The 23,053-nt window shown below is 39.2% G+C and overlaps 1 protein-coding gene and 1 long non-coding RNA gene across 14 annotated transcripts in view; one reads left to right on the top strand and one right to left on the bottom strand.

The window, feature by feature from the left end:
- ACVR1 (activin A receptor type 1) overlaps positions 1 to 23,053 on the top strand; it is a 142,176-nt gene that overhangs the window by 116,379 nt on the left and 2,744 nt on the right. For 8 of the 13 annotated variants that reach the window (XM_021076450.1, XM_021076448.1, XM_021076453.1 and 5 more), the window contains 3 exons: positions 3,473 to 3,670; positions 15,664 to 15,794; positions 18,148 to 18,746. In XM_021076450.1, the coding sequence (XP_020932109.1) occupies positions 3,473 to 3,670; positions 15,664 to 15,794; positions 18,148 to 18,285 (467 nt within the window). In that variant the 3' untranslated portion in view covers positions 18,286 to 18,746. Of the gene's footprint in view, positions 1 to 3,472; positions 3,671 to 15,663; positions 15,795 to 18,147; positions 18,747 to 23,053 lie in introns of those variants that run through there. The other 5 variants (XM_001927798.7, XM_021076458.1, XM_021076457.1 and 2 more) reach the window with 1 other exon arrangement.
- The window catches only part of LOC102166560, a 172,556-nt gene continuing 153,143 nt past the window's right edge, over positions 3,641 to 23,053 (bottom strand). The window contains exons 2-3 of the long non-coding RNA XR_002339475.1: positions 10,215 to 11,956; positions 3,641 to 3,725 (exon numbers count right to left, since the gene is read on the bottom strand). This is a non-coding gene — a long non-coding RNA (uncharacterized LOC102166560). The remainder of the gene's footprint in view (positions 3,726 to 10,214; positions 11,957 to 23,053) is intronic.

The following is a 23,053-nucleotide window of genomic DNA, read 5'->3' as shown; positions in this document are numbered from 1 at the left end:
AATATTGGTTATTTTCCGTGAGGATCCTTACTCTACTTGAATAAAACATAGTTTATCTTGTATTTGTATCATTAGTGTTACACTGAAAGGTTTAGGCAGTACTAGCTCTAAAGATATATAAATGATAAAATTTGTTTTTAAACACAAGGGATTTGACATGTCAGGAAATTTCTTTTGAATCCCTTTAAAGTCTTTGCATTCATGCTAAGAAAGTATTTTACTGTCTTTTCCAAATATGAAAAGGCATGACCCCAAAGTGTTTGTGGGCAGTTTGGGTTGTGTAGAAGACTTTTTATGCCATAGCTTATGTAGCTAAGGTGGTTTGAGTTACCCAATTATTGACCCAGTATTTTTGTTCAAGTCTTTTCATCTGTCTGTTTATTTACCCTAAGTGCTAACCTGCTTCCACTCAGGGCAGAGCTGGGGTGCTTATTAGCAAGGGGGCTTCAGTGTTTGACACTGTGCCTTGTTCTTCTCTGCTGTTTATGTACTATTCATGCTAGTAAAAACCAATTGTGCCCACCTCCCATGATTCTTATAAGATTCAGAAATTATTGTAAGTGCTTGGCACATAATCATTCCAATTGTAGCTGCTGTTGTAGTCCTGAGGCCTAGGGAAGATGGACAGATTGAGGCAGCTGTTGGTTTTGGTTTATGAGACTGGGAGGCAGTTATTTTAAGCAAATTCAGCTAATTAATTATTTAACTACATTTATTTTGGCCTGTAGCCTTCGGTTAGACCCATGGTCTCATTCAGAAATCTGTGTTAAGGGGTTATTATTCAGGGAAGTAGATGCATAGTATGGGAGACAGCTCCTGTAAGACCACAATTTATATTAATTTTTTACTTTATACCTAGAAAGTAAGGGTTACTTGTTAGAAATTATGTTGTTATTAATACTCCAAAACTGGTAATTCGCATCGTGGCTCAGTGGAATCGAATCCAACTAGGAAACATGAGGTTGTGGGTTTGATCTCTGGCCTCACTCAGTGGGTTAAGGATCTGGCGTTGCCATGAGCTGTGGTGTAGGTCGCAGATGGGGCTCGGATCTGGCATTGCTGTGGTTGTGGCATAGGCCAGCGGCTACAGCTCCGATTAGACCCCTAGCCTGGAACCTCCATATGCCAAAAGTGTGGCCCTAAAAGACAAAAACAAAAACAAAAAAACCTGCAAAACCACCAGTATTTTAGCAAAAATACCAGTATGCTATTTTCCTTTTTATTATAGAAAAATTCAAGCATACAGAAGGGTTGAAAAAATGTATAATAATCATATCCACAACAACTAGATTCAATAATTAAAATTTTACCATATTTGCTTTATCTATATGTGGTTGTGTATACATATTTGCAAATAAGTTGCAGACGTCACAATTCTTTACCTCTTAATTACTTCAAAATGCATCCCCTAAAAATACTTCAAAATATATCTCTTGCATAATCACAGTTTATCACACTTGAAAGTTATCCATTACTCTCTAACATCACTTAATAGCCATTTTCAAAATTTTCCAGTATTTCTAAAGAAGAATTCAGGCAATTTTCCCACATAGTATTTGGTTGACTTATCTCTTTATTAGTTAATAATCATCTATTACCGGAAAACAAATTACCTCTAAAACATAACAGCTTAAAACAGCACACATTTATTATCTCGCACAGATGTCTGAGGATCAGCAGTCTTGGAACAACTCAGGTCTCTGATTCTGGCTCAGGCCTGCATCGGGGTAACAGTTAAACTGTCTTTATGGGCTGCAGGCACCTGAAGGCTTGTTGGGACTGGAGGAACTGCCAGGGTGTCTCACTCACATAGCTGAGGACAGGAAGCCCCAGTCCCTTGTCATGTGGCCCTGTCCACTGGGCTGCTTCTTGAGTGTCCTCATAACAGGATGAATGAGCCCAGAGCAAACAGGAAGCCACATGCCTTCTATGTCCTAATTTTGAAGATACTCTCTTCTGCTATATTCTGTTTGATAGTGCAGCCCACACTCAAGGGGAGTTGAGTTTCCCCTCTTGAAGGGAGAAGTTTCAAAAAACTTGTGGATGTATTTTGAAACCACCACAGGTAGTATCTCCATGTTCTATTTAAACTGTATCTTTTTTGTATACCGTTATTTCAACTCTTGGAAATGGTAGAGGGGCACATATGATTTTGGAAATGTTCATAGTGGCCATAGAATCTTAGAGTTGAATATAAAAACACAGGCAGGAAGAAACAGTTCAATTTAGTCAAATGCAGTTGCCGATATCATTGGTAATTATTAAAGCTAAGATAACACATTGTATCCCTGGCTTGATGTGGAGCCTTTATCCCATCCATACAAAGCCATGGGGTAAGAGGAGAAGCATTCTCCTTAGATGGCTTGAGGGATTCCCTTTGGGTTGCAGAGGTTTAAACAGCCTGCTAGCTCCACTTTGACAATTTGCATTATTTTGAGTGTTAGAGGAATCATCTTCCCGTCGGTCTGCATATGCATTAAAAAGTGATTCCATTCTTAAGTAAACTGTTCATGTATCTGTCCATTCCTCTCAGTCTGTGAGAAATACCAGGTTTCTCTAATTGGCTGAGGAATTTGAAATTAGGCATGGCTTAAGAAAGCGTTTCAAAACCATTTAACATTAGAATCGTGCTTTATTTTTATGTTTTGCTTTTTAAGGCCACACCCATGGCATATGGAGGTTCCCAGGCTAGGGGTTGAATGGGAGCTACAGCTGCCAGCCTATGCCACAGCCACAGTAACTTGGGATCCAAGCAGCATCTGTGACCACAGCTCATGGCAACACCAGATCCTTAACCCATTGAGTGAGGCCAGGGATCGAACCTACAACCTCATGGGGTTACTGGTTGGATTTGTTTCCACTGTGCCACAGTGGGAACTCCAGAATCATGCTTTAAATTGAGGGCCAGCTTAGTGTCCTCTGCACGTGTGGCTACAGAGAAAGGCCCATCCATGGGTCTGGTCTGCATTACCCTCCAGAATAGCAGTCCTTCTTTAGGGATGGAGCAGAGTCCAGAGCGGTTCGCCCTTTGTGTAGTGATAAATTTCTTCAAAGTCTGCTTCACATGGTTTGAAATTTGTGTCTGCAGCTAGCGGGTGGAACTTGAGAGCTTCATTTGCATCTTGTTAAGCCACTTCGAGGCTCTCATTTAACTTGCGAGCCTGTCTTCCTGTGGATTTCAAACACCGGCCTCACATTGGTTTGGTGCATTAGTCTATTATTTACCCAAAACTTTTTGTCTCCGAGGTTCATATATTAACCTACTAGCCTCGGAATGTTTCTGGCATCAGCCCTATTTCCTGCTCAAAGAAGTCATCCCAAGGGCACTTCAGAGATGGCACTGGGTGTGATGCAGCCCTCACCACGGGCGCCACAGGAGGGCGCTTTGGAGTGAGGTTGGTTTAAAATACTTCAGCAACCCTCTGTGAGAAAGGAAGGGAGCAGACTCACACTGTGGTCTTCTTCCTTTCAGGCCTGGCGGTCATGCATTCCCAGAGCACCAATCAGCTCGACGTGGGGAACAACCCCCGTGTGGGCACCAAACGTTACATGGCCCCCGAAGTTCTCGATGAGACCATCCAGGTGGATTGCTTCGATTCTTATAAGAGAGTTGATATTTGGGCCTTTGGACTTGTCTTGTGGGAAGTGGCCAGGCGGATGGTGAGCAATGGTAGGTATCTGTTCGTATCTAATATTGTCCTTGTCCAAGTCCTCCTGATTGCTACCTTTAAAAGGCAGAGAGGGTATTTAAGTCCACATTGTTCCGTGAATCATACATGTATAGCTGCCGGCATTTATATTTGATATATGGCCGGTAGGTGGAAGGCACGGAAGGGCAGTCTGTTTTAACTGCATAAGAAGAAATGGTTGTAGAAAAATATTTATAGAACAGACTACATATTTCTTTTTTTTTTTTAAACCATCTGTATTTTATTTCTTCCTCCCTTCATCTTTCTTATTCTGCCTCTCTTCCCACCCTTCCTCCTCCTTTGCTCTTTTCACAAGTGAGGTTTATTGTGAGGAGAATGCTCAAATAAATCTAAGGGTGAATTCTGCTGTTGTAGATATTTTTACTTCTTAAGTCTGGACTATTGAGAAGAGACTCAGGTTGTACACTCAGAATTCATTTCTTTGTAAGAAGCAGGCTGTGCCTGCTGAGTAAGTGAAGCTTAAATTCAGGAAGCCCTGAATAGGAGGCTCATGCTGGTCCTCTTAGAAGTAAATTTTATGAAACTGCGTTCCCTTAACAGTAAGGGAAGCATATGTCTATCATTTTAAACTTTAACCTCCATCTTTCAAATCAGCCACAGATACATTGTTGGAATTTAAGTTCATTGTATTCTGAAAGCACTCCCTGTCCTCATTCACATTGCACATGCCCCGTCTACCCACAAAGTGGTCATTATAGCAGCATCTCTGGAATTGACTAAACCAACCTCTTCATATCTTCACCACTGGAAGTCTTAATTTCACAGAGGATGTGTGTGAAATTGTTCCAGGAAAACAGAAGAGCATGCCATATCTTTAAATTAATATTCATTTTCAGAAGATACTTACACTCCTGGGACCCAGTGGAATCCTGCATTTGAAGTATTAAAGGAATAATGCTTGAAATCACAAGCCTCTGTGCTCCATCCCACCTTCCACTTATATTTTTTTGTAAGGATTGAAATTCTTGGGGCAATCATAATTTCAAGAATAACATAGCCAGAGAGTAGGAGATTCTGTGAGGAAAGTGGAGTTGGGGTAACGTAACAGTTTTAGTGTGCAATAATTAAAATCGGCAAGCCTTTGAGGTACCTTCCTCCTATGCCCCGCCCCCCTCAAAGCATGTTTGCTTTTAACAGACTCTCTGAGGATATCAAAACCCATGTTTCACATTAAACATAAACACACATGCATTGTGACCTGACATTTATTTATTTATTTATTTTTGGATGGAGCCATGAAGATTTTCTTGGTAATTGTTTCTCAATTTTTGGGACTTGCATTTTGTGCCATTCAAGTGCCTTGAGAATTGTTTGCAACAGAGTGATTGTTTTGCTGATTTATAAAGTTCTGAACTTTGCCTGAAATTGCTCAGCGACTTCATTTCCCCATCCCCCTCTAATAATTCTCAAGCACCTTAGAACTGAAAATCAAGTTCTAATTAGTTTATCTTAAACACTTTTCAAGAAGGACTGGTGTCATAATAAACCGTGTGATGGGGAACTTGCCCCAGATGGAAAGGAAGTTAATATTCCAAGGCCAGGATAGTAGCAGTCCAGTTGTGAGGGTGCTGGAGCCACGCCAAGCAAGCCTGTGTGATGAAAGCTGAACTTGGCAGAAATTTGGGATTTGGGCTCTGTAAGAACTCATGTTGCAAATTCGTTCCCTGTGTCACAGGCTTAAACCCAAATGGTTTTTAAAGATCAGCTGTGATTAATAGGAGTCAGTTGGAAATTAGAGTCATCAGTTTAAAATGTAGCTCAACAAATAGTTTTCTTGATCTATCTTGTGTTTTAACATTATCTTTGAAAAAAAAAATCATGAAGGGTAAAGGAAGAGAGGCTATATTGGTTTTCTCATTTACTGATCTCCTGCTTCCATCATAATTTAGATTGTTTTCTTGTTCTTGAAATTTTGTGGGTTGAGTTTCTGTTCTGTGGTTTGATTTTTTTAGGGGGAGGTAAGGGTATGTCATGTCTCATTTTAAATCAGATACTGCCCCTTGACAATGACTAATTTGATATTTTCCCTTCTCTTTCTCCAGTCTCCCTTCTCCCATGAATAGTCACAGGGCCACATGTACACTCACACACACACACACACGGAAATCAGTTATCCAAATTCAAACTCAAAAATGTTCATTGCTGCTTGTCTATTAATATTAGTATTTTAGTCATTACTACCCCCAAGCAGAAAAATGAGTAGAAAGAAAAATAAGAAAAATTTGCTTTAACATTCCAACATTCATGTCTCCCCCCCTTCTTCTCTATGCAACCATGTATATATTTTTTTACTTAGTGGTAATCACAGTATAGATATAATTCTGTATCATCTTTTTCATTTCAGTGTTTTTTAATGTTAGTCTGTGTTTATTTTAAATGGTCACATGATAGTTCATGAATTTAACCATTGCCATATTGTTAGACATCCTGTCTCGTCCATGTGGGGCCAATAGTAGACATCTCTGTTCATATAACTTTTTCATTTGGGGAATTATTCTTAATCTGAGAAAAAGGCCTACTAGGTCAAAGAATATGAAGTTTTTATGGCTTGACACATATTGCCAAATTGCTTTCCATAAGAATTGTTCTAATTTACAATATCTCACCCACCCCAGGGCGTGATGTACCTATTTCATGTTCTTACCAGCTTTAAGAATTGTCATTAAAAGTATATGTATTTTTGAAATTATTGCATATAAAATGTACCTCATTTAAATATATGAATATCTTATCTTAGGAAGGTCATTATAATTATGTGTCCTTTGAGTTTCTGAGTCCATTATAGAAATTGATGACCAGATAGTTCTGCAGCAATACGATCCTCAGGTGAACCATGAGTATAAAAATATGTTGCATTTTATATTTTCACGGGAATTTTATATTTATTTGCTACTACTAATAAACGTCATGCTGTGTCTGTCTAGGAAATGAGAGTTAAGTCCATTTTCACATCTTGAGAATTTCTCAGTAGTGTCTTTTGGAATTTACTGTTTGACATAGTTTCTGGAATTGGTAGGGAAGAAAACAGTTTTCTTGCCATTTCTGTGTGAATTTTCTGTATGAAGCTGAGACAGGGGTTTGCTTGGATTGATAGTTGTTAAACTGGAGATTGTGCAGCTGAATCACCTAGAAACACAGTGCTGAACCCGTCCCAGGTTTGATTTAGAGGTGGAGAGTGGTACTGAGAATCTTCTTTAACATGGTCCCAGGTGAGGCTGAGGCCGCTGGGTCAGCGATAGGACTCCTGAGATCTCATGTTAAAATGGAATCCCTTAAATCAGTCTCACCCAGGACAGGAAACAAAGCTCCCCTCCGTGCCCCCACCCTCACCCCCCATGCAGAGGGAACCCCTCCGAGTGGGAGTCCCTGATTTGTATTCTGATGCTTTAGGTGAAACTTGCTCTATCTTCCAGGCTGAAGAGGGGTCCATTGCTTCTTAAGAGGCTTGTAAGTAGGCCTTGGCCTTTCTAGATTTTTGCTACTTTGGCAGCCTTTCCTTTCCTTTCCTTTTTTTTTTTTTTGAATAGTTCTCCAGACACGCTGGTTTTTGGTTACCTGGGTTGTTCAGTGTGGTGTGACAATAGAATCTGATGTGTGTATTTCATAGATAAATGGGTACATCATAACTCTGCACTCATGCCATTGGCTTTGGTTGAATAAAAACCTGCACTGGCCCCATCCAGTCATCCTGCAGCTCATTCCCTCTTGAGATTAGAGGTCCTTTCTCTGGGCCCTCAGCCTTCAGTGTGCTACTTTGTCTGGATCCCTGTAGGCAGAAATGTTCAGAGTTGTGTTGCTCTAATGCTATGGTTATCTGCTTTGGATTTAAAAACTAAATAAAACAATTTTCACTGCCCCTCCTTTACAACATCTTTGAGTGTGGCATCATTCAGCAGCATGGGACTCAGTCTACTATGGACTTTTACCCAGAGTGTTTTCATTGTGTGTGTGGTTTTTTTTTTGTTTGTTTGTTTTTGTTTTTTTTTTGCTTTTTAAGGCTACACCTGAGGCATATGGAAGTTCCCAGTCTAGGGACAAATCAGAGCTGCAGCTGCTGGCCTATGCCACAGCCACAGAAGCACGGGTTCTAAGCTGCATCTGTGACCTACACCACAGCTCATGGCAACACCAGGTCCCCAACCCACTGAGTGAGGCCAGGGATTGACTGCATCCTCATGGATACCAGTTGGATTTGTTTCTGCTGCACCACAACGGGAACTCCTCACTGTGATTTAAATGTCTTATATAGTAGGACTGTTGCTTATCCATCCTATATATACTAGTTTACATCTGCTAATCCCCTACTCCCAGTCCTTCCCTCCCCCCCCTTGGCAACCACAAAGTCTGTTCTCTATGTCTTAGTCTGTTTCTGTTTTGTAGATAAGTTCATTTGTGTCATATTCTAGACTCCACATATAAGTGATATCATATGGTATTTATCTTTTTCTGACTTGCTCTGCTTAGTATGATAATCTTTAGGTCCATCCATGTAGCTGCAAACGGCATTATTTCATTCTTTTTTATAGCTGAGTAATAGTCCATTTTGTGTGTGTGTGTGTGTGTGTGTGTGTGTGTATGTGTGTGTGTGTGTGTATACCACATCTTCTTTATCCATTCATCTATTGATGGGCATTTAGGTTGTTTCCATGTCTTGGCTATTATAAACAGTGCTGCATTAAACAGAAGGGTGCATGTATCTTTTTGAATTATAGTTTTGTCTGGGTATATACCCAGGAGTGGGGCTGCTGGATCATATGGCAACTCTATTTTTACTTTTTTGAGGAATCTCTATATGGAGCTTTTGAAAAGGCAGTGTACCCAGATTGTACCAGCAAATGCATTTAGACGACGGGACACATGTTCCATTATTGTGTTTGGTTCTTACACAACGTGTTGTGAGGTGTTTCTTTGCTTGCTGTGGCTCTCCATGTGGCTATCACACAGCACACAGAGGCCTGTGTCAACGGCAGCAGCCTCTGTGCAGCTGGATGGTGCCTCTTCTGGGCCCGCTTGAGGCAGTGAAATGTTATCACTAATACTGTGGGCTCTGGAATCAGCCTCTGACTCAGTCACATCAGTTTCATCATCCAAAAAGTACAATAACAGTATGCACTTTAAAGGGTTCTGATGATTAAGTGAGAGATGTATGTAAAGCATCAAGCACATGTGTGGCATATGCTACATGCTCAATGCCATTGCCATGAGTTTTGTTACTGTTCCACTGGACCTGAGTGATGGTGGCTGCTTGCAGACCTCAGCTGCCCTCTCCCCACCTCTCTTTATGCCACTGCATCCCCTGGTACTACACGTGTTTCCTCTTCACCACCCACAGGAGGGCTATGTGGAAATTATTTCACTGTGACTGGCTTTGATTATTTTGTGGTGGAATCCAGTGTTGAAATATGTCAAGAAGTGTTTGCATCTCACACAGAAAAAAACCCTGCTGGCCAAGTTGCCTCTCTTAATGGGGTGGGGACTAGGAAATACTTGTTAGAACAAGCTTATGTTTGGCACACATACTTTGGAAAACCTCTTCTGATAAGTCCTTGGGCTTGCCAAGGAACGGCATGTGCTTCTGTTCCTAAGCACAATGGGCTTGTGTACGGAAACCATGACAGCTCTTATTTTCTTCAGCAACTTAATATCTGATATTGTTTCATGATTTTATTTCACTGCTCTAGTGTATATTAAGATTTGAACAAAGGGAAGAATCATATCAGGGAAACTTAAAAATATTCATTCAAATAATTCCTTTCAGGTTTGATTATTTTATTCCTGCCCCCAACCACTCAATTTATAGGTATAGGAATCAGTGGGGAAAAAAATCCTTCCTTCTGACTCCATCTCCATATTCCTGAGAGTGGTTGGGGGCAGGAATAAGGAGGCAGAGTCAGAAGGAAGGATTTTTTTCCCCCACTGATTTCTGGAATTTCACAACCCTGATTTAACATACAGACCAGAGGGGGGCAGTCCAGTGACCTCATGACAAAATAGCCAGAGAAGCCAGCAAAACTTTATTAAAGCAAATTTTTCCTTGATATGCCTTGAAGAGCTGCCCTTCACCAAGGCATGTCTATGATGACCACCTTCTAATGGCCTGAGCATCCATGAATGATATGCTCCTTTTCTCATGAGACCTCCACAACTAGCAAGTGCTTAGAACCCTTGTGGAGCTTCTCTCTCTAGATTTGGGGCTGTGTGAGATATAAGGTGTCTTGTCATAGCTCAGCTCAGAGCATGGCTGTGCATTTGTCCTAGGCCCTTCAACCTCTCCTGACAACTATATCATCAATATTTTCAGTTGGGCCTAACCATATAGCAATATGTAACCATTTACGTTGGCTCTACTACATCATGGAGACTTCCATGATAAGTAACAAATGAATTAACAGATTTCAGACAATGCCGTTGGTCTTGACTCTGAAAGATGTGCTCAGTTCCTTATGCCTGTGAACTGTGATGGGGATGGCGGGATGACGTCTTTGCGGTCACATGTGTACTTACTTATTAGCAGGGAACAGAGCTGTCCTTTCATTTCTGTTCCTGTTTCAGAAAGAGAACCTGCCTTGAGGTACGTCAGGGCTTCTCAGTGAGTGCACCCTCTTGGGTTAAAGGGACGCCTGAGGTACTGATTCTTTGAAATCTCCAGCAGTGAGGCAGGGCCAAGGGGAATTGGAATCTCCTAGGCTGCTGTCACCTCTATCATGAGCAGTTCCATCCTTTTATCTAGTAGTTTTCCATGTGGGCTGTGGCATAAAAACCATGTTTGAAATCCTCCTGTGAGAAATGTTAAGCAAAGTAACACAAATAATAGATATACCTTTTTGAATCTTAATCTTACCAGGAAAAAAATACCTCTTTGAAAATTGTTTCCCAAGATTCTTTCATACATGTACTACCTTTATGATTTTTTTTCATATCCAGATGCCATTTCTAACATTATTTTCTTAATCATTTCATTTAAATTGGTTTTTAAACATATTTTTTAAAAGGAAATTAATGTCACTATTGGAAATGGGAAAACCAGTATCCCATGGAACTAAATGGAAGGTAACTATAAAAATACATACGCAGTGATTTAATAAGATGAAAAAGATTTGTCTGTGAACCACATTCCACTTTCTCACATGCCACCCCTGAAGGAAACTCTGTATTAACTTAGAGTCCTCTCAGAGGTCAAACATGAGCCATTCTAATCCTCTTTAAAAATGTCTTTAGTTGTAATGTTCTAATCTCTAAAGGGTTTCATAATTTCTCTAGGAATTAACTGTTAACATCAGGTCTCTGTATAGATGTAGCTGCTGCGGTTCCATTCCCCTCACCTGTTACCTGGATGTTGGATGTGACCACCAAGTTGCAGGGCAGTGAAGAGAGATGGTGTAACGTGAAGTGAGCAATCCCCACTGTGATGGGATTACAGAATAGAATCCGGGAAATGGATTCTGGTTCATCTATGTCATTAGTTAGTTGTGAACTTGGAACAATGAATTTTCCCTGGGTGGCCCTCAGTTTCTTCTTGAGGAAAATGCAGGCTGTGATCTACCTGATTCTAACATGTCTCACCTTCAGATTATTCAAATTATAGCCAAATCCATAATCTGCACTTGAGAAAGCTCCAAAGCTTTGAAAGCCAAAAACATTTGGTTTGGCTGGAGAGGATCATGAGGAAGGCCTTGTATCCAGAGACTTGCATTTTAGAAAGACCCCTCTGGTATTTCATGCTGTTTGAAGCCCTGTCCAGGGCATTCTTGTTGATCTGCACATCCATTTTGTGACGCGTATTTTAAAGGTGTTGGAACTCACGTCTGGCAATTAAGGGTTTTACTTAGAAAGATCAGGCAAATGAATGATAGGGATATTGGTTATAAAGACAGATTTGCCCTAGAGAAAACTTTCAGGGAGACAATAGGTCTAGGAAAAAAAGATGGTATAAATCAGATAGACATGTCCAAGGTTGTGGGGAGGAGGTTATAAATAATTCCTCCGATTCTTTCTGTGGCCCTTTGAGTCACACCCTCTTATGTGGAAAAGCAAGTCCTGGTCCTGGCTCAGTTCATCCTTCCTTGACCACAGTTTAAGAGCTCTCTTCCACTGCAGTCCTGGATCCTTTGTTGTACCACTCCTTTGGCACTTGAAGTATTTTTTTTTAAGTCACTTTTCCTGTATTCATGCTGTCTTCTTCACTGGCTTATGATTTGGCAGTTGCTCATTGAGTGCGATCATAAAGGACTGTGTCCACTATTTTTCTAGCCAAAGTGAGGGAAGAAAGTTGTAAGTAACTTCCTACCTTGACAACACAAATAATTTCACAGTCTAACCCTGATCTGTCACCCCCACCCTCCACGCCCCACCCACCATGGACACTGATTTCAGCCCCAGAGAACTTCCCTCCATTGGTCCAACATAGAAGGATCATTTGTAACCCTTTGTCTTTGTCCCATATCTGTATCCCCCCCACCCCCCGAATGCCCCTCTCTTTGGTGTATTCTTGTCCCATCCTTTTCACTTTTTAAAAAATTCATCTTGCTATGTTCCTCCAAGCCCTAGCTCCCAGAAAGCTTATTTAAGCTTCCATGGCACCCGATTTATTCCATGGCACCTTGATTTTACTTAAAACACACAGATATTTAATTCTTTGAAACCTGCTGAACATTATGTCCCCCCATCTCTTCTCCCTGCTCCTAGTTTGTAATTTATTTTTTCATACCCTCCTTCCCCATATTCTCATCACCAACATCACATCTTTTTAACTTTTGTATCCCTAGTGCCAAGGACAACCCCTGACTCACACAGTGTTAAGGGATTAGAATAGTTTTTGAGCCAGTATAGGAATCAGCAAGTAAAACAGTGAGAATTTCTAACCTATCTTTGCCTGTCAAGGCAAAAGTGAATATATAAAGGAGTGAAAAATATTTTTGAGGTTTTTTTGTTTTTTTTCAAACAACGTTTCTATTATCTAAGGAAAAAAGAGTGGGGCTTGTTCTCATCTTCCACTAGATTTTGAGTTCCTTGAAAACCAAGAGCATGTCTTATTCTTTTATCATCCTCAACATTTAATTTGGTATTCCACACATAGTAAGTATGTAGTGTACTTTATATTGATTAAGATAACTGCTTTCCTTGACCAGAGGGAGTTCCATGTGATTGCTGGAGTTTAAGTCCCAGGTTTATTTTTTTTCTGGGCAAGCATGGCCAACATCAAGTGGAAACAATCAACAGTTGACCAGTGGTGGAAGAGGCATGACTACGTCCCAGGCATAATCAATTAAATGGTCTTTTAAAAATTTCATTCCTTTTGTTAAAACATGGTGACATTTAATAAGATTAAAATATGACAACTATAAACCCAAGGGAAAGGTTCCATCTTTGTATAATGAAATTTATTGTTGACCCCTAGAGCCTGTGTTTTAAAAACCCAGCCATGCTTTTTTCTTTTGCATTTACAGAAAAATTCAGCTCAGTATTACTGTTCCAGTCACCTAACCCTTCCCAAATGAGGCAAGTTACTCCAAATGGCTAGCTATTATGCTAGATTTTAAAAGAATGAAACCAGGCTATTAAATGTATTCTCCTTCACAAAAGTTGAAAAGGCACAATGCTACTACTGTTGAAGGACACAATCCTACTTTTTTTTTTTTTTAAGGGCCACGCCCACAGCATATGGAGGTTCCCAGGCTAGGGGTCAAATTGGAGTGGTAGCTGCTGGCCTACGCCACAGCCACAGCAATGCAGGATCCGAGCTGCTTCTGTGACCTACACCATAGCTTACGGCAACTCCGGATCCACAACCCACTGAGTGAGGCCAGGAATTGAACCTGCATCCTCATGGATGCTAGTCAGATTCATTTCCGCTGAGCCATGATGGGAACTCCAATCCTACGTTCTTATAAATTAATATGGCCCTTATAAAGGTATACATTATCTGGCAGGTCAATGTCCACCTCTATTTTCTGTGATGTCTCCTAGTAGTATTAGTACTGAAAGGCATTAAAATACTGTTTGAATGCTTCCTGGGGTCCTTACCAGAGAAGTAGGTAGGGCTTCTGAGATGAGGTATTCTAGGTCTTCTGAAAGCAGTGGTTTATGCCCAATCTAAACCTGTTTATGATTTCTAGAAGAGATTTTTTTTTTCTTTTTTTTTTAATTATTTTCCCACTGTACAGCAAGGGGGTCAGGTCATCCTTAGATGTATACATTGCAGTTACAGTTTTTTCCCCCACCCTTTCTTCTGTTGCGACATGAGTATCTAGACATAGTTCTCAATGCTATTCAGCAGGATTTCCTTATAAATCTAAGAAGAGATTTTAATCCTTTGACTAAAATACATTACAAACAGTCAAGCAAAGTGGATGTGTTATTTAGACTTAAGAATATCAGCCAGAATTTTTAAGTATAATTTAGACTATGTTGCATTTTAAAAATAAACTTTGTTGAGTCTATGAAGTTTAACCAAAAAACTAATATTTCTTGAACAGATGTTCCTTATCATGGCTAATCTTTTGCATAAATGGTTTGTATTTATATGGGATTTGTGAGAACAGCTTCTCACTGTTAATTTCTTTGATAAGTGAAAAGGGGATTGAAGACTTCTGGTGGCTTGTAGGAACTAAAACAACTTAATTAGAATAATTTATGTTGTCAAAACAGCTTCTTCCTGTCTGCGCCAACAATCTGGAAGGCATTGAGGAATAGAAGAAAGTTACATGGAGGAAGGAAAGAGGGCAGTAAACCAAGTAATCCACTGTCCTTATTGTTGAATCCTTTGATGATAGAAGAAAAACAGTGGATTTTCCGGGTTACATATTTATAAGGAGAAAAACCAATTTTCGAATTCCAAATTGTTGCTTTAAATTTTTCTGTATGTGGAACTACTCTGTGAAAAGTAAGAAACTGATGTAATTTTGCTGAGCAAAGGGTTCCTAAGGCATTGGATATCATGCAGGGACAGAAGCTGAAATTAACCACTTTTTTATTTGCTTGGGAGTACAGGAAGAATTCATTTTTTTTCAGCTATTCTTCTGCCTTCCCAAATGACTATCTTTCTCTACATTTTATTTTGTGCCTTTGATCTGAGAGGAAATAATAGAACCATCAGACAGCTGTGTCTGACAGAGAGTACTCAGAACAAAGAGTGAATGAATGAGGAAATATTTGATACTACATTTATTTGCATCCTCCCAATTGGAGCGATTATTTTTCTTGTTTTTTGTCTTTTTAGGGCTGTACCCATGGCATATGGAAGTTCCTGGGGTAGGGGTTGAATCGGAGCTTCAGCTACTGGCCTATGCCACAGCTGGATCTGAGCTGCATCTGTAGCCTATACTGCGGTTTGTAGTGCTGGATCCTTAACCCGCTGGGCGAGGCCAGGGATTGAACCTGTGTCCTCATGGATACTAGTTGGATTTTTAACCCATTGAGCCGCAACGGGAAGTCCTGAAGGGGTTATTTTATAGTGGTAATTTTTTTCCCTCGAGTCATAACCAAAAGGGGTATTTTGATTATGGTCTTGGATTAATTTGTTTGCTTCTATCTCTAGTTCATGAACAACCTTTTCAGTTTATGGTTCAAAACTGCTAGATTCATGTACCTTCTTAGCTGTCTTGTCCCTTTTTAATCACCACAGGGATTCTTGTCTGTCTCCTGTGCCCTGTTGGGAATTGCAGAGGTGTTTGTATGCACTCTTAAAGCATTTTATTAATATTTACCATTGCGTGAGAAGTAGTCTCATTTTCTTCTATTATTTTTCCTCCTGTACTCTGCATGGTTTTCTATTTATTGCTTTGTTTTCCACTTATTTGAAAACCTACTTATAGCGTTCAGAATCACCTTGAAGTTTGGGGAAGGTAATGAGTACTTTTCCCTATCATACTGTAAGCTGTGACACCCATCAATAAAACCCTGGGCAACCTCTACTCTTTTGCTAACCCAACACAATTCATGTCTGTGTGTGCAGGTATTGTGGAAGATTACAAGCCACCATTTTATGACGTGGTTCCCAATGACCCTAGTTTTGAAGATATGAGGAAGGTGGTCTGCGTGGATCAACAGAGGCCCAACATACCCAACAGATGGTTCTCAGACCCGGTAAGAGTGCTACTTTCTTAGTTTTAGTGCTACCCTTAGCTATTGACATGCTAATGAGTTTCAGCTGGAATAGTTCTGCCCTGTCTGTTGCTTTTTTCTCTATTTTAAGCAGAAGGGCCTTAGACCTAATTGAGTAGGTTCACAAAATGGTCTCATTCTTAAAGGAGCCATATCTGATAGATCTTGCTAATGAATGACAATATTCATGAGAATTTCTACTTTTGACTGACTAGCTCCAGGAATTGGTAGATTCATCACTATGCTACCAGCCCTAGGACTGCTGTTTCACATGTAAACCAAGAGACCTGAGTGATGCTTTTAACCTCTTTTCCATCTGTGTATCTGAAATTCCAATCATAAGCTGTTGCTTTTTTTAAAAAATTGAAATATAGTTGATTTACAATATTGTGTTTCCAGCACACAGCACAGAGATTCAATTATATATTTTATCTGATTTATATATAATATGTATGTGTTCTTTTTCAGAATCTTTTCACTTGTAAGTTATAATAAAATATTGAAAACAGTTCCCTGGGCTATTCAGTAGGTTCTTACTGGTTAATTATTTTATATATATAGTAGTATGTATATATTAAACTCAACCTCCTAGTTTATCCTGCTCCCCACCCACCTCCCTCATTTCCCCTTTGGTAATCATAGTTTGTTTACTATGTCTGTGAGTCTGTTTTGGAAGTGAGTTTGTGAGTGTGTGTGTGCATGTGCGTCTAAATTTTTTAAGATTCCACGCATAAGTGATATACAACATTTGTCTTTCTCTATTTGGTTACTTAGTATGATAATCTCTAGGTCCACACATGTTGCTTCAAATCACATTATTTTTTTATGGCTGAGTAGTGTTCCATTTGTGTGTGTGTGTATGTGTGTGGTATCTTTATCCATTCATCTGCTGATGGACATTTAGGTTGATTCCATGTCTTAGCTATTCTAAGTAGTCCTGCAATGAACATTGGAGTGTGTGTATATTTCAAATTATGGTTTTGTTTGGATATCTGCCCAGGAGTGGGATTGCAGAATCATATGGTAGCTCTGTTGTTAGATTTTTAAGGAAACGCCATACTGTTCTCCATAGCGGCTGTACCAATTTACATTCCCATCAACAGTGTAGGAGGGTTCCTTTTTCTCCATACCCTATCCAGAACTTATATTTTTTGATGATGGCCATTCTGATGGTGTGAATGTAGTTTTGATTTATATTTCTTTAGTAATTTGTGATGTGGAATATCTTTTCATGTGCCTTTTGGCCATGTGTATGTCTTTGGAGAAATGTCTATTTAGATCTTCTGCCCATTTTTTGATTGTGTTTTTTTTTTTTTTTTTGATACTGGGCTATATGAACTGTATATTTTGGAGATCAATCTGTTTTGGTCACATCATTAGCAAATATTTTCTCACATTCTGTAAGTTGTCTTTTCATTCTGTTTATTGTTTACTTTCCTGTGCAAAATGTTTGAACTTTAATTATGTCCCATTTATTTTTATTTCCATTAACTAGGAGATGGATCCAAAAATATATTGCTGTGATTTGTGTCAAAAGAGTTTCCTGCCTGTATTTTCCTCTAGGAGTTTTTGTATATGGTGTTAGAGAATGTTCCAATTTTGTTCTTTTACATGTAATTGTCCAGTTTTCCCAGAACAACATATCGAAGAGCTTGTCTATTCTCCATTGTATATTCTTGCTTCCTCTGTCATAGATTAATTGACCATAGGTTCATGGGTTTATTTTTGGACTTTCTATCCTGTTCCATTGGTTTCTGTTTTTGTGCTAGTACCATATTCTTTTCATTATTGCAGTATACTTTGAAGCCAAGGGGCCTGATTTTTCCAGTTTTATTGTTCTTTCTCAAGATTGCTATTGTCTATCATGTCTCCATACAAACTTAATTTTTTTTGTTCTAGTTCTGTGAAAAATGCCATTGGCAGTTGATAGGGATTGCCTTGAATCTGTAGATTGCCTTGGGTAATATAATCACTTTGACAATATTGATTCTTCCAGTCCAAGAACACGGTATACCTTTCTGTTTGTGTTATCTTCAGTTTCTCTCAGCATCTTACATTTTTCAGACTATATGTCTTTTGCCTTCTTAGGTAGATTTTTTCCTAGATAGTTCATTCTTTTTGATGCAGTGGTGAATGGGATCTTTGCTTTGTCTTTCTGATCTTTCATTGTTAGTATATAGAAATGCAAGAAGTTTATATGTATTAATTTTGTATCCTGCAACTTTACTGCATTCAATGATGAGCTGTAGTAATTTTCTGGTCATGTCTTTAGGATTTTCTCTGTATAATATCATGACATCTGCAAACAATGACTGTTTTATTTCTTCTTTTTCAGTTTGGATTCCTTTCATTTCTTCTTGTCAGATTTCTATGGCTAGGACGTCCAAAGCTATGTCGAATAAAAGTGGAAAGGATGGACATCTGTGTCTTGCTCCTGATCTTAGAGGAAAAGCTTTCACTATTTTACCATTGAGTATGATGTTTTGGGTTTATCATGTACGGCCTTTATTATATTGAGGTAGGATCCCTCTATGCCCACATTCTGGACAGTTCTTAATATGAATGAATATTCAATTTTATCAAAAGCTTTTTCTGAATCTGTTGAGATGATCATATGGTTTTTACTCTTCAATTTGTTAATGTGATATATCATACTGACTGATTTGCTTGTGGCTATTGAAAAATCTTTGCATTCCTGGGATAAATCCCACTTGATCATGATGTATGGTCCTTTTAATGTATTCTTGGATTCTGTTTGCTAGTATTTTGTTGAGGATATTTTTGGTTATGTTCATCTGTGATACTGGCCATTAATAATTGTGTGTGTGCGTGGTATCTTTATCTAGTTTTGGTATAAGGGTGATAGTGGCCTTATAGAATGAGCTTGGGAGTGTTCCTTCCTCTAATTTTTTGGAATAGTTTCAGAAGGATAGTTATAAACTCTCTAAATGTTTGGTAGAATTCATGTTTGAAGCCATCTGGTTCTAGACTTTTGTTTGTTGGGAATTTTTAAATCATAGGATCAATTTCAGTACTTATAATTGGTCTGTTCATATTTTTAATTTCTTCCTGGTTCAGTCTTGGGAGATTGTACCCTTCTAAGAATTTATCCATTCTTCTAGGTTGTCTATTTTATTGGCATATAGTTGCTTGAATTTTATGGTTCCTTGTATTCCTTTGGTGTTGGTTGTAACTTTTTATTTCTAATCTTATTGATCTGGCCCCTCTCTTTTTCTTGATGTGTCTGGCTAAAAGTTGATCAATTTTGTTTATCTTTTCAAATAACCATCTTTTAGTTTCATTCAAAAATGTTTTCTATTGTTTCTTAGCCTTTATGTCATTTATTTCTGCTCTAATCTTTAGTTGTTTTAGGTGTAAGCAACTAGGTTGTTTGAGATTTTTGTTTCCTGAGGTAAGCTTGTATCATTATAAATCTTAGAACTGCTCTTGCTGCATACCATAAGGCTTTATAGTATTTTCATTTTCATTTGTTTCTAGATACTTTATTTCCTTGTTGATTTCTTCTGTTGTTTAGTAACATATTGTTTAGCCTCCACATGTTTGTGTTTTGTTTTGTTATTTGTTTTCTTGTAGATGATTTCTAATCTCCCAGAGTTGTGGTCAAAAAAGAAGCTTAATATAATTTCACTTGTGTCCCATCCAGCATGTGATCTATCCTGGAGAATGTTCCATGTGTATTCTGCTACTTTCAGATGGAATGCTCTATAAATATCAATTAAGTCCATTTAGCCTAATGTGTCATTTAAGGCCTGGGTTTTGTTAATGATTTTCTGTCCGGATGATCTGTGCATTAATGTAAGTGGGGTGTTAGTGAGGGGACTTTATTATTGTGTTTCTCCTTTTATGACTGTTAACATATGCCTTATATATTAAGGTGTTCCTCTGTTGGGTGCATATATATTTATGATTACATCTTGTTCGTGGAATGATCCCTTGATTATTATGTAATGTCCTTTGTCTCTTGTAACTTAGTCTATTTTGTCTGATATTAATATTACTACTCCAGCTTTTGATTTCTACTTGAATGGAATAACTTTTTCCTTCTCCTCACTTTCAGTTTGTATGTGTCTCTAGATCTGAAATGGATATCTTGTAGACAACATATACAGGTCTAGTTTTTGTATCTATTCAGCCAGTCTCTGACTTTTGGTTGCAACTCTTAGTCCATTTACATTTAAGGTATTTATTGATATACATATTATTGCCATTTTAGTGCTTTTGATCTTTTTTTTTCCTTCCTCTTGTGCTCTCTTCTCTTGTGATTTGATTACTATCTTCAATGTTGTGTTTGGATTCCTTTTTCTTTTTTGTGTGTACATCTATTACAGGTTTTTGGTTCGTGGTTACCATGAGGTTTTGTATAGCAGTCTGTATACACATGATTGTTTTAAGTTGCTGCAATATATTTCCAATATACTACATTTGCACTCTCTGCCCCTTGTGGTTACTGGTTTTGGTATCATATTTGTGTGTGGATGATTTCCTAGTTTCGCTATATGTTTGCCTTTACCAGTGAGCTTTCCCAGTTTGCAATTTTCTTGTTTATAGTTGTGGCCTTTTTATTTCCATTTAGAAAGGTTCCTTTAGCATTTGTTGTAAAGCTGACTTTGTAGTGCTGACTTGCTTGTCTCTAAAGCTTTTGATTTCTCTGTCAAATCTGAATGAGAGCCTTGCTGGGAAGGTATTCTTGGTTATAGCGTTTTCTCTTTCAACACTTGAAATATGTTGTGCTACTCCCTTCTGGCCTACAGTTTTTGTTGAAAAATCAGCTGAGTCCTATGGTGATTCCCTTGTATGTTATTTGTTGCTTTTAATGTTTTCTCCTTTTGTCAATTTGATTACTATGTATCTTGGTGTGTTCCTCCTTGGATTAATCCTGTATGGGACTCTTTGGGCTTTCTGTCCTGGGGTGATTGTTTCTTTTCCCATGAGATGAGATGGCCAAGGAATACATTCCAGATGAAGGAACAAGATAAAACCCCAGAAGAAACAACTAACTTGAAGTGGAGATAGGCAGTCTACCTGAGAAAGAGTTTTAGAGTAATGATCATAAAGATGATCTGAGGACTCAGAAAAAGTGAGTTTTTAGAAACTCTTTTTCAGCTCTTTTCAGATATTTCCTCAGGTGCTTTCTCTCTCTCTTCTCCTTTTGGGACCCCTAAAATGTGAATGTTGGTGCACTGACATTGTCCCAGAGGTCTCTTAAACTGTCCTTGTTTCTTTTCATTCTTTTTTCTTTATTATGTTCCATGACAGTGATTTCTACCACTCTTCCAGCTCACTGATTCATTCTGCCCTACTTATTCTGCTCTTGATTCCTTCTAGTGTATTTTTCATTTCAATTTTTGTATTATTCAACTCTGGTTGTTCTTTATATTTTCTAAAAACTTCTTATTGCTCTGTGCATTCACTTTTTCTGAGTCCTCAGATCATCTTTATGATCATTACTGTAAAACTCTTTCTCAGGTAGACTGCCTATCTCCACTTCAAGTTAGTTGTTTCTTCTGGGGTTTTATCTTGTTCCTTCATCTGGAATGTATTCCTTGGCTATCTCAAATTTCTCTTTGCATTTTTTTTGTATGTAATAGCTTGTTACATTTCTTGGCCTTGTAAAAGTTATCATCTATTTTGGATGTTCTATATGTTCCAACAGTAAATTCCCTTTTGTCACCCAAGGGCTAGAGACTAGCTGGTCCCAGGTTAGGTTGTGACCTATGCTTTGCTGACTCAGTTCTGCAGCCTGCAGAATTGTATTTTCTTGATTCTGGTGTCTGCTCCCTGGTGGTTAAGGCTATTCTAGAGGTTGCTGTAGGCTTCCTGGTGGGAGGGGCTGGTGCCTGCCAGTGGTGAATAGAGCTGGATCTTGGTCCTCTGGTAGGCATGGCTGTGTCAAGGTGCATGTCTATAGGCTCAGGGAGTGTTTAGGCAGCCTGTCTGCTGATGGGTGGGGCTGTGTTCCCACCCTGTTGGTTATTAGGCTTGAGGCATCCCAGCACTGGAGCCTACAGGCTGTTGGGTTGGGCCAGGTCTTGGTGCCAAGGGCTCAGAATGTCTACTTCCAGTCAGAGTTCATATAGGTCCCTGCTCTGTCTGCCACCAGCCTCTCTGACCCCATAGTGAGCCACTGTTGCTTCCCTACCCCAGGAAACCTTATAAGACCAGCAGGTAGGTCTGGCTCAGGCTCCTATGGAGTCACTGTTCTGCCATCAGCCAGAGTTCCTATAGGTTCCCTCTTGGTCTGTCACCAGCCTCTTTGACCCCAGAGTGAGCCACTGTTGCTCCTCAAACCCCAGGAGACCCTCCAAGACTAGCAGCTAGGTCTGGCTTCAGGCTCCTAGGGAGACACTGTTTTTGTCTTGAGTCCAAGTACATGTGAGACATTATGTGCACCCTCCGAAAGTGGAGTCAAGTTTCCTAGTTCTGTGGAGTTCCTGAAATCAAGCCCCACTGGCCTTCAGGGCCAGATGCTCTGAGGCACCTCTTCCCAATCCTGAACCTCTAGTCTGGGAAGCCTAACTTGAGGCTCAGAGCTCTCACTCCTGTGAGAGAACTTCTGTGTTATAATTATTCTCCAGTTTGTGGGTCATCCACCTGAGTGGTATGGGGTTTGATTATATAATGAGTATGCACCTCCACCCATCTCATTGTTTCTTATTTATATCCTTGGATGTAAAATATCTTTTTTGGTAGATTCTAGTCTTTTTTATCAGTGGTTGTTCAGCAGTTAGTTGTGATTTTGGGGTTTTCATGAGAGGACGTGAGTTTAGGGTCCTTTTACTCCCCTATCTTGTCTTCCCAAAACTCATCTGGTGAAACCTGGAACTGGAGAAGCTTACTTTGTGTGATCACTTCCTAATGAATGGAGGAAGGCTGATCACAGCACCACCAGGAAGTGGGGGCTTTTCTTTGTTAAAGGCAAAGCCTTGCTTCCTGGGTGTAAACAGGAAGGAAGACTGGTTTGTGAATCCAGGATGGGAGGTGGATGTTGTTCTACACCCTTGGAAAGCCCTTGCCCAACCTTGTGTCCTACACAAGGTAGGTAATCTTTTACACATTAGCTAGAAGGATTAAGCCCAAACATAAGCTGTTCAATGCTAAAGATCCTTATTGAGAAATGACCCTATCTGCATATTTCATTAACTCTGGGTTAGTATTATTGCTTTTGTCACCCATAAAACCGTCAAGGGGTCCATAGTGTTCATTTGTGTATTAATTTGATA

The sequence above is a fragment of the Sus scrofa genome, chromosome 15 (assembly GCF_000003025.6).
Source record: "Sus scrofa isolate TJ Tabasco breed Duroc chromosome 15, Sscrofa11.1, whole genome shotgun sequence".
In the NCBI taxonomy this organism is placed as follows: domain Eukaryota; kingdom Metazoa; phylum Chordata; class Mammalia; order Artiodactyla; family Suidae; genus Sus; species Sus scrofa.
Note: the sequence above shows the minus strand (reverse complement) of the source record. Positions and strands in the feature narration are given on the sequence as shown.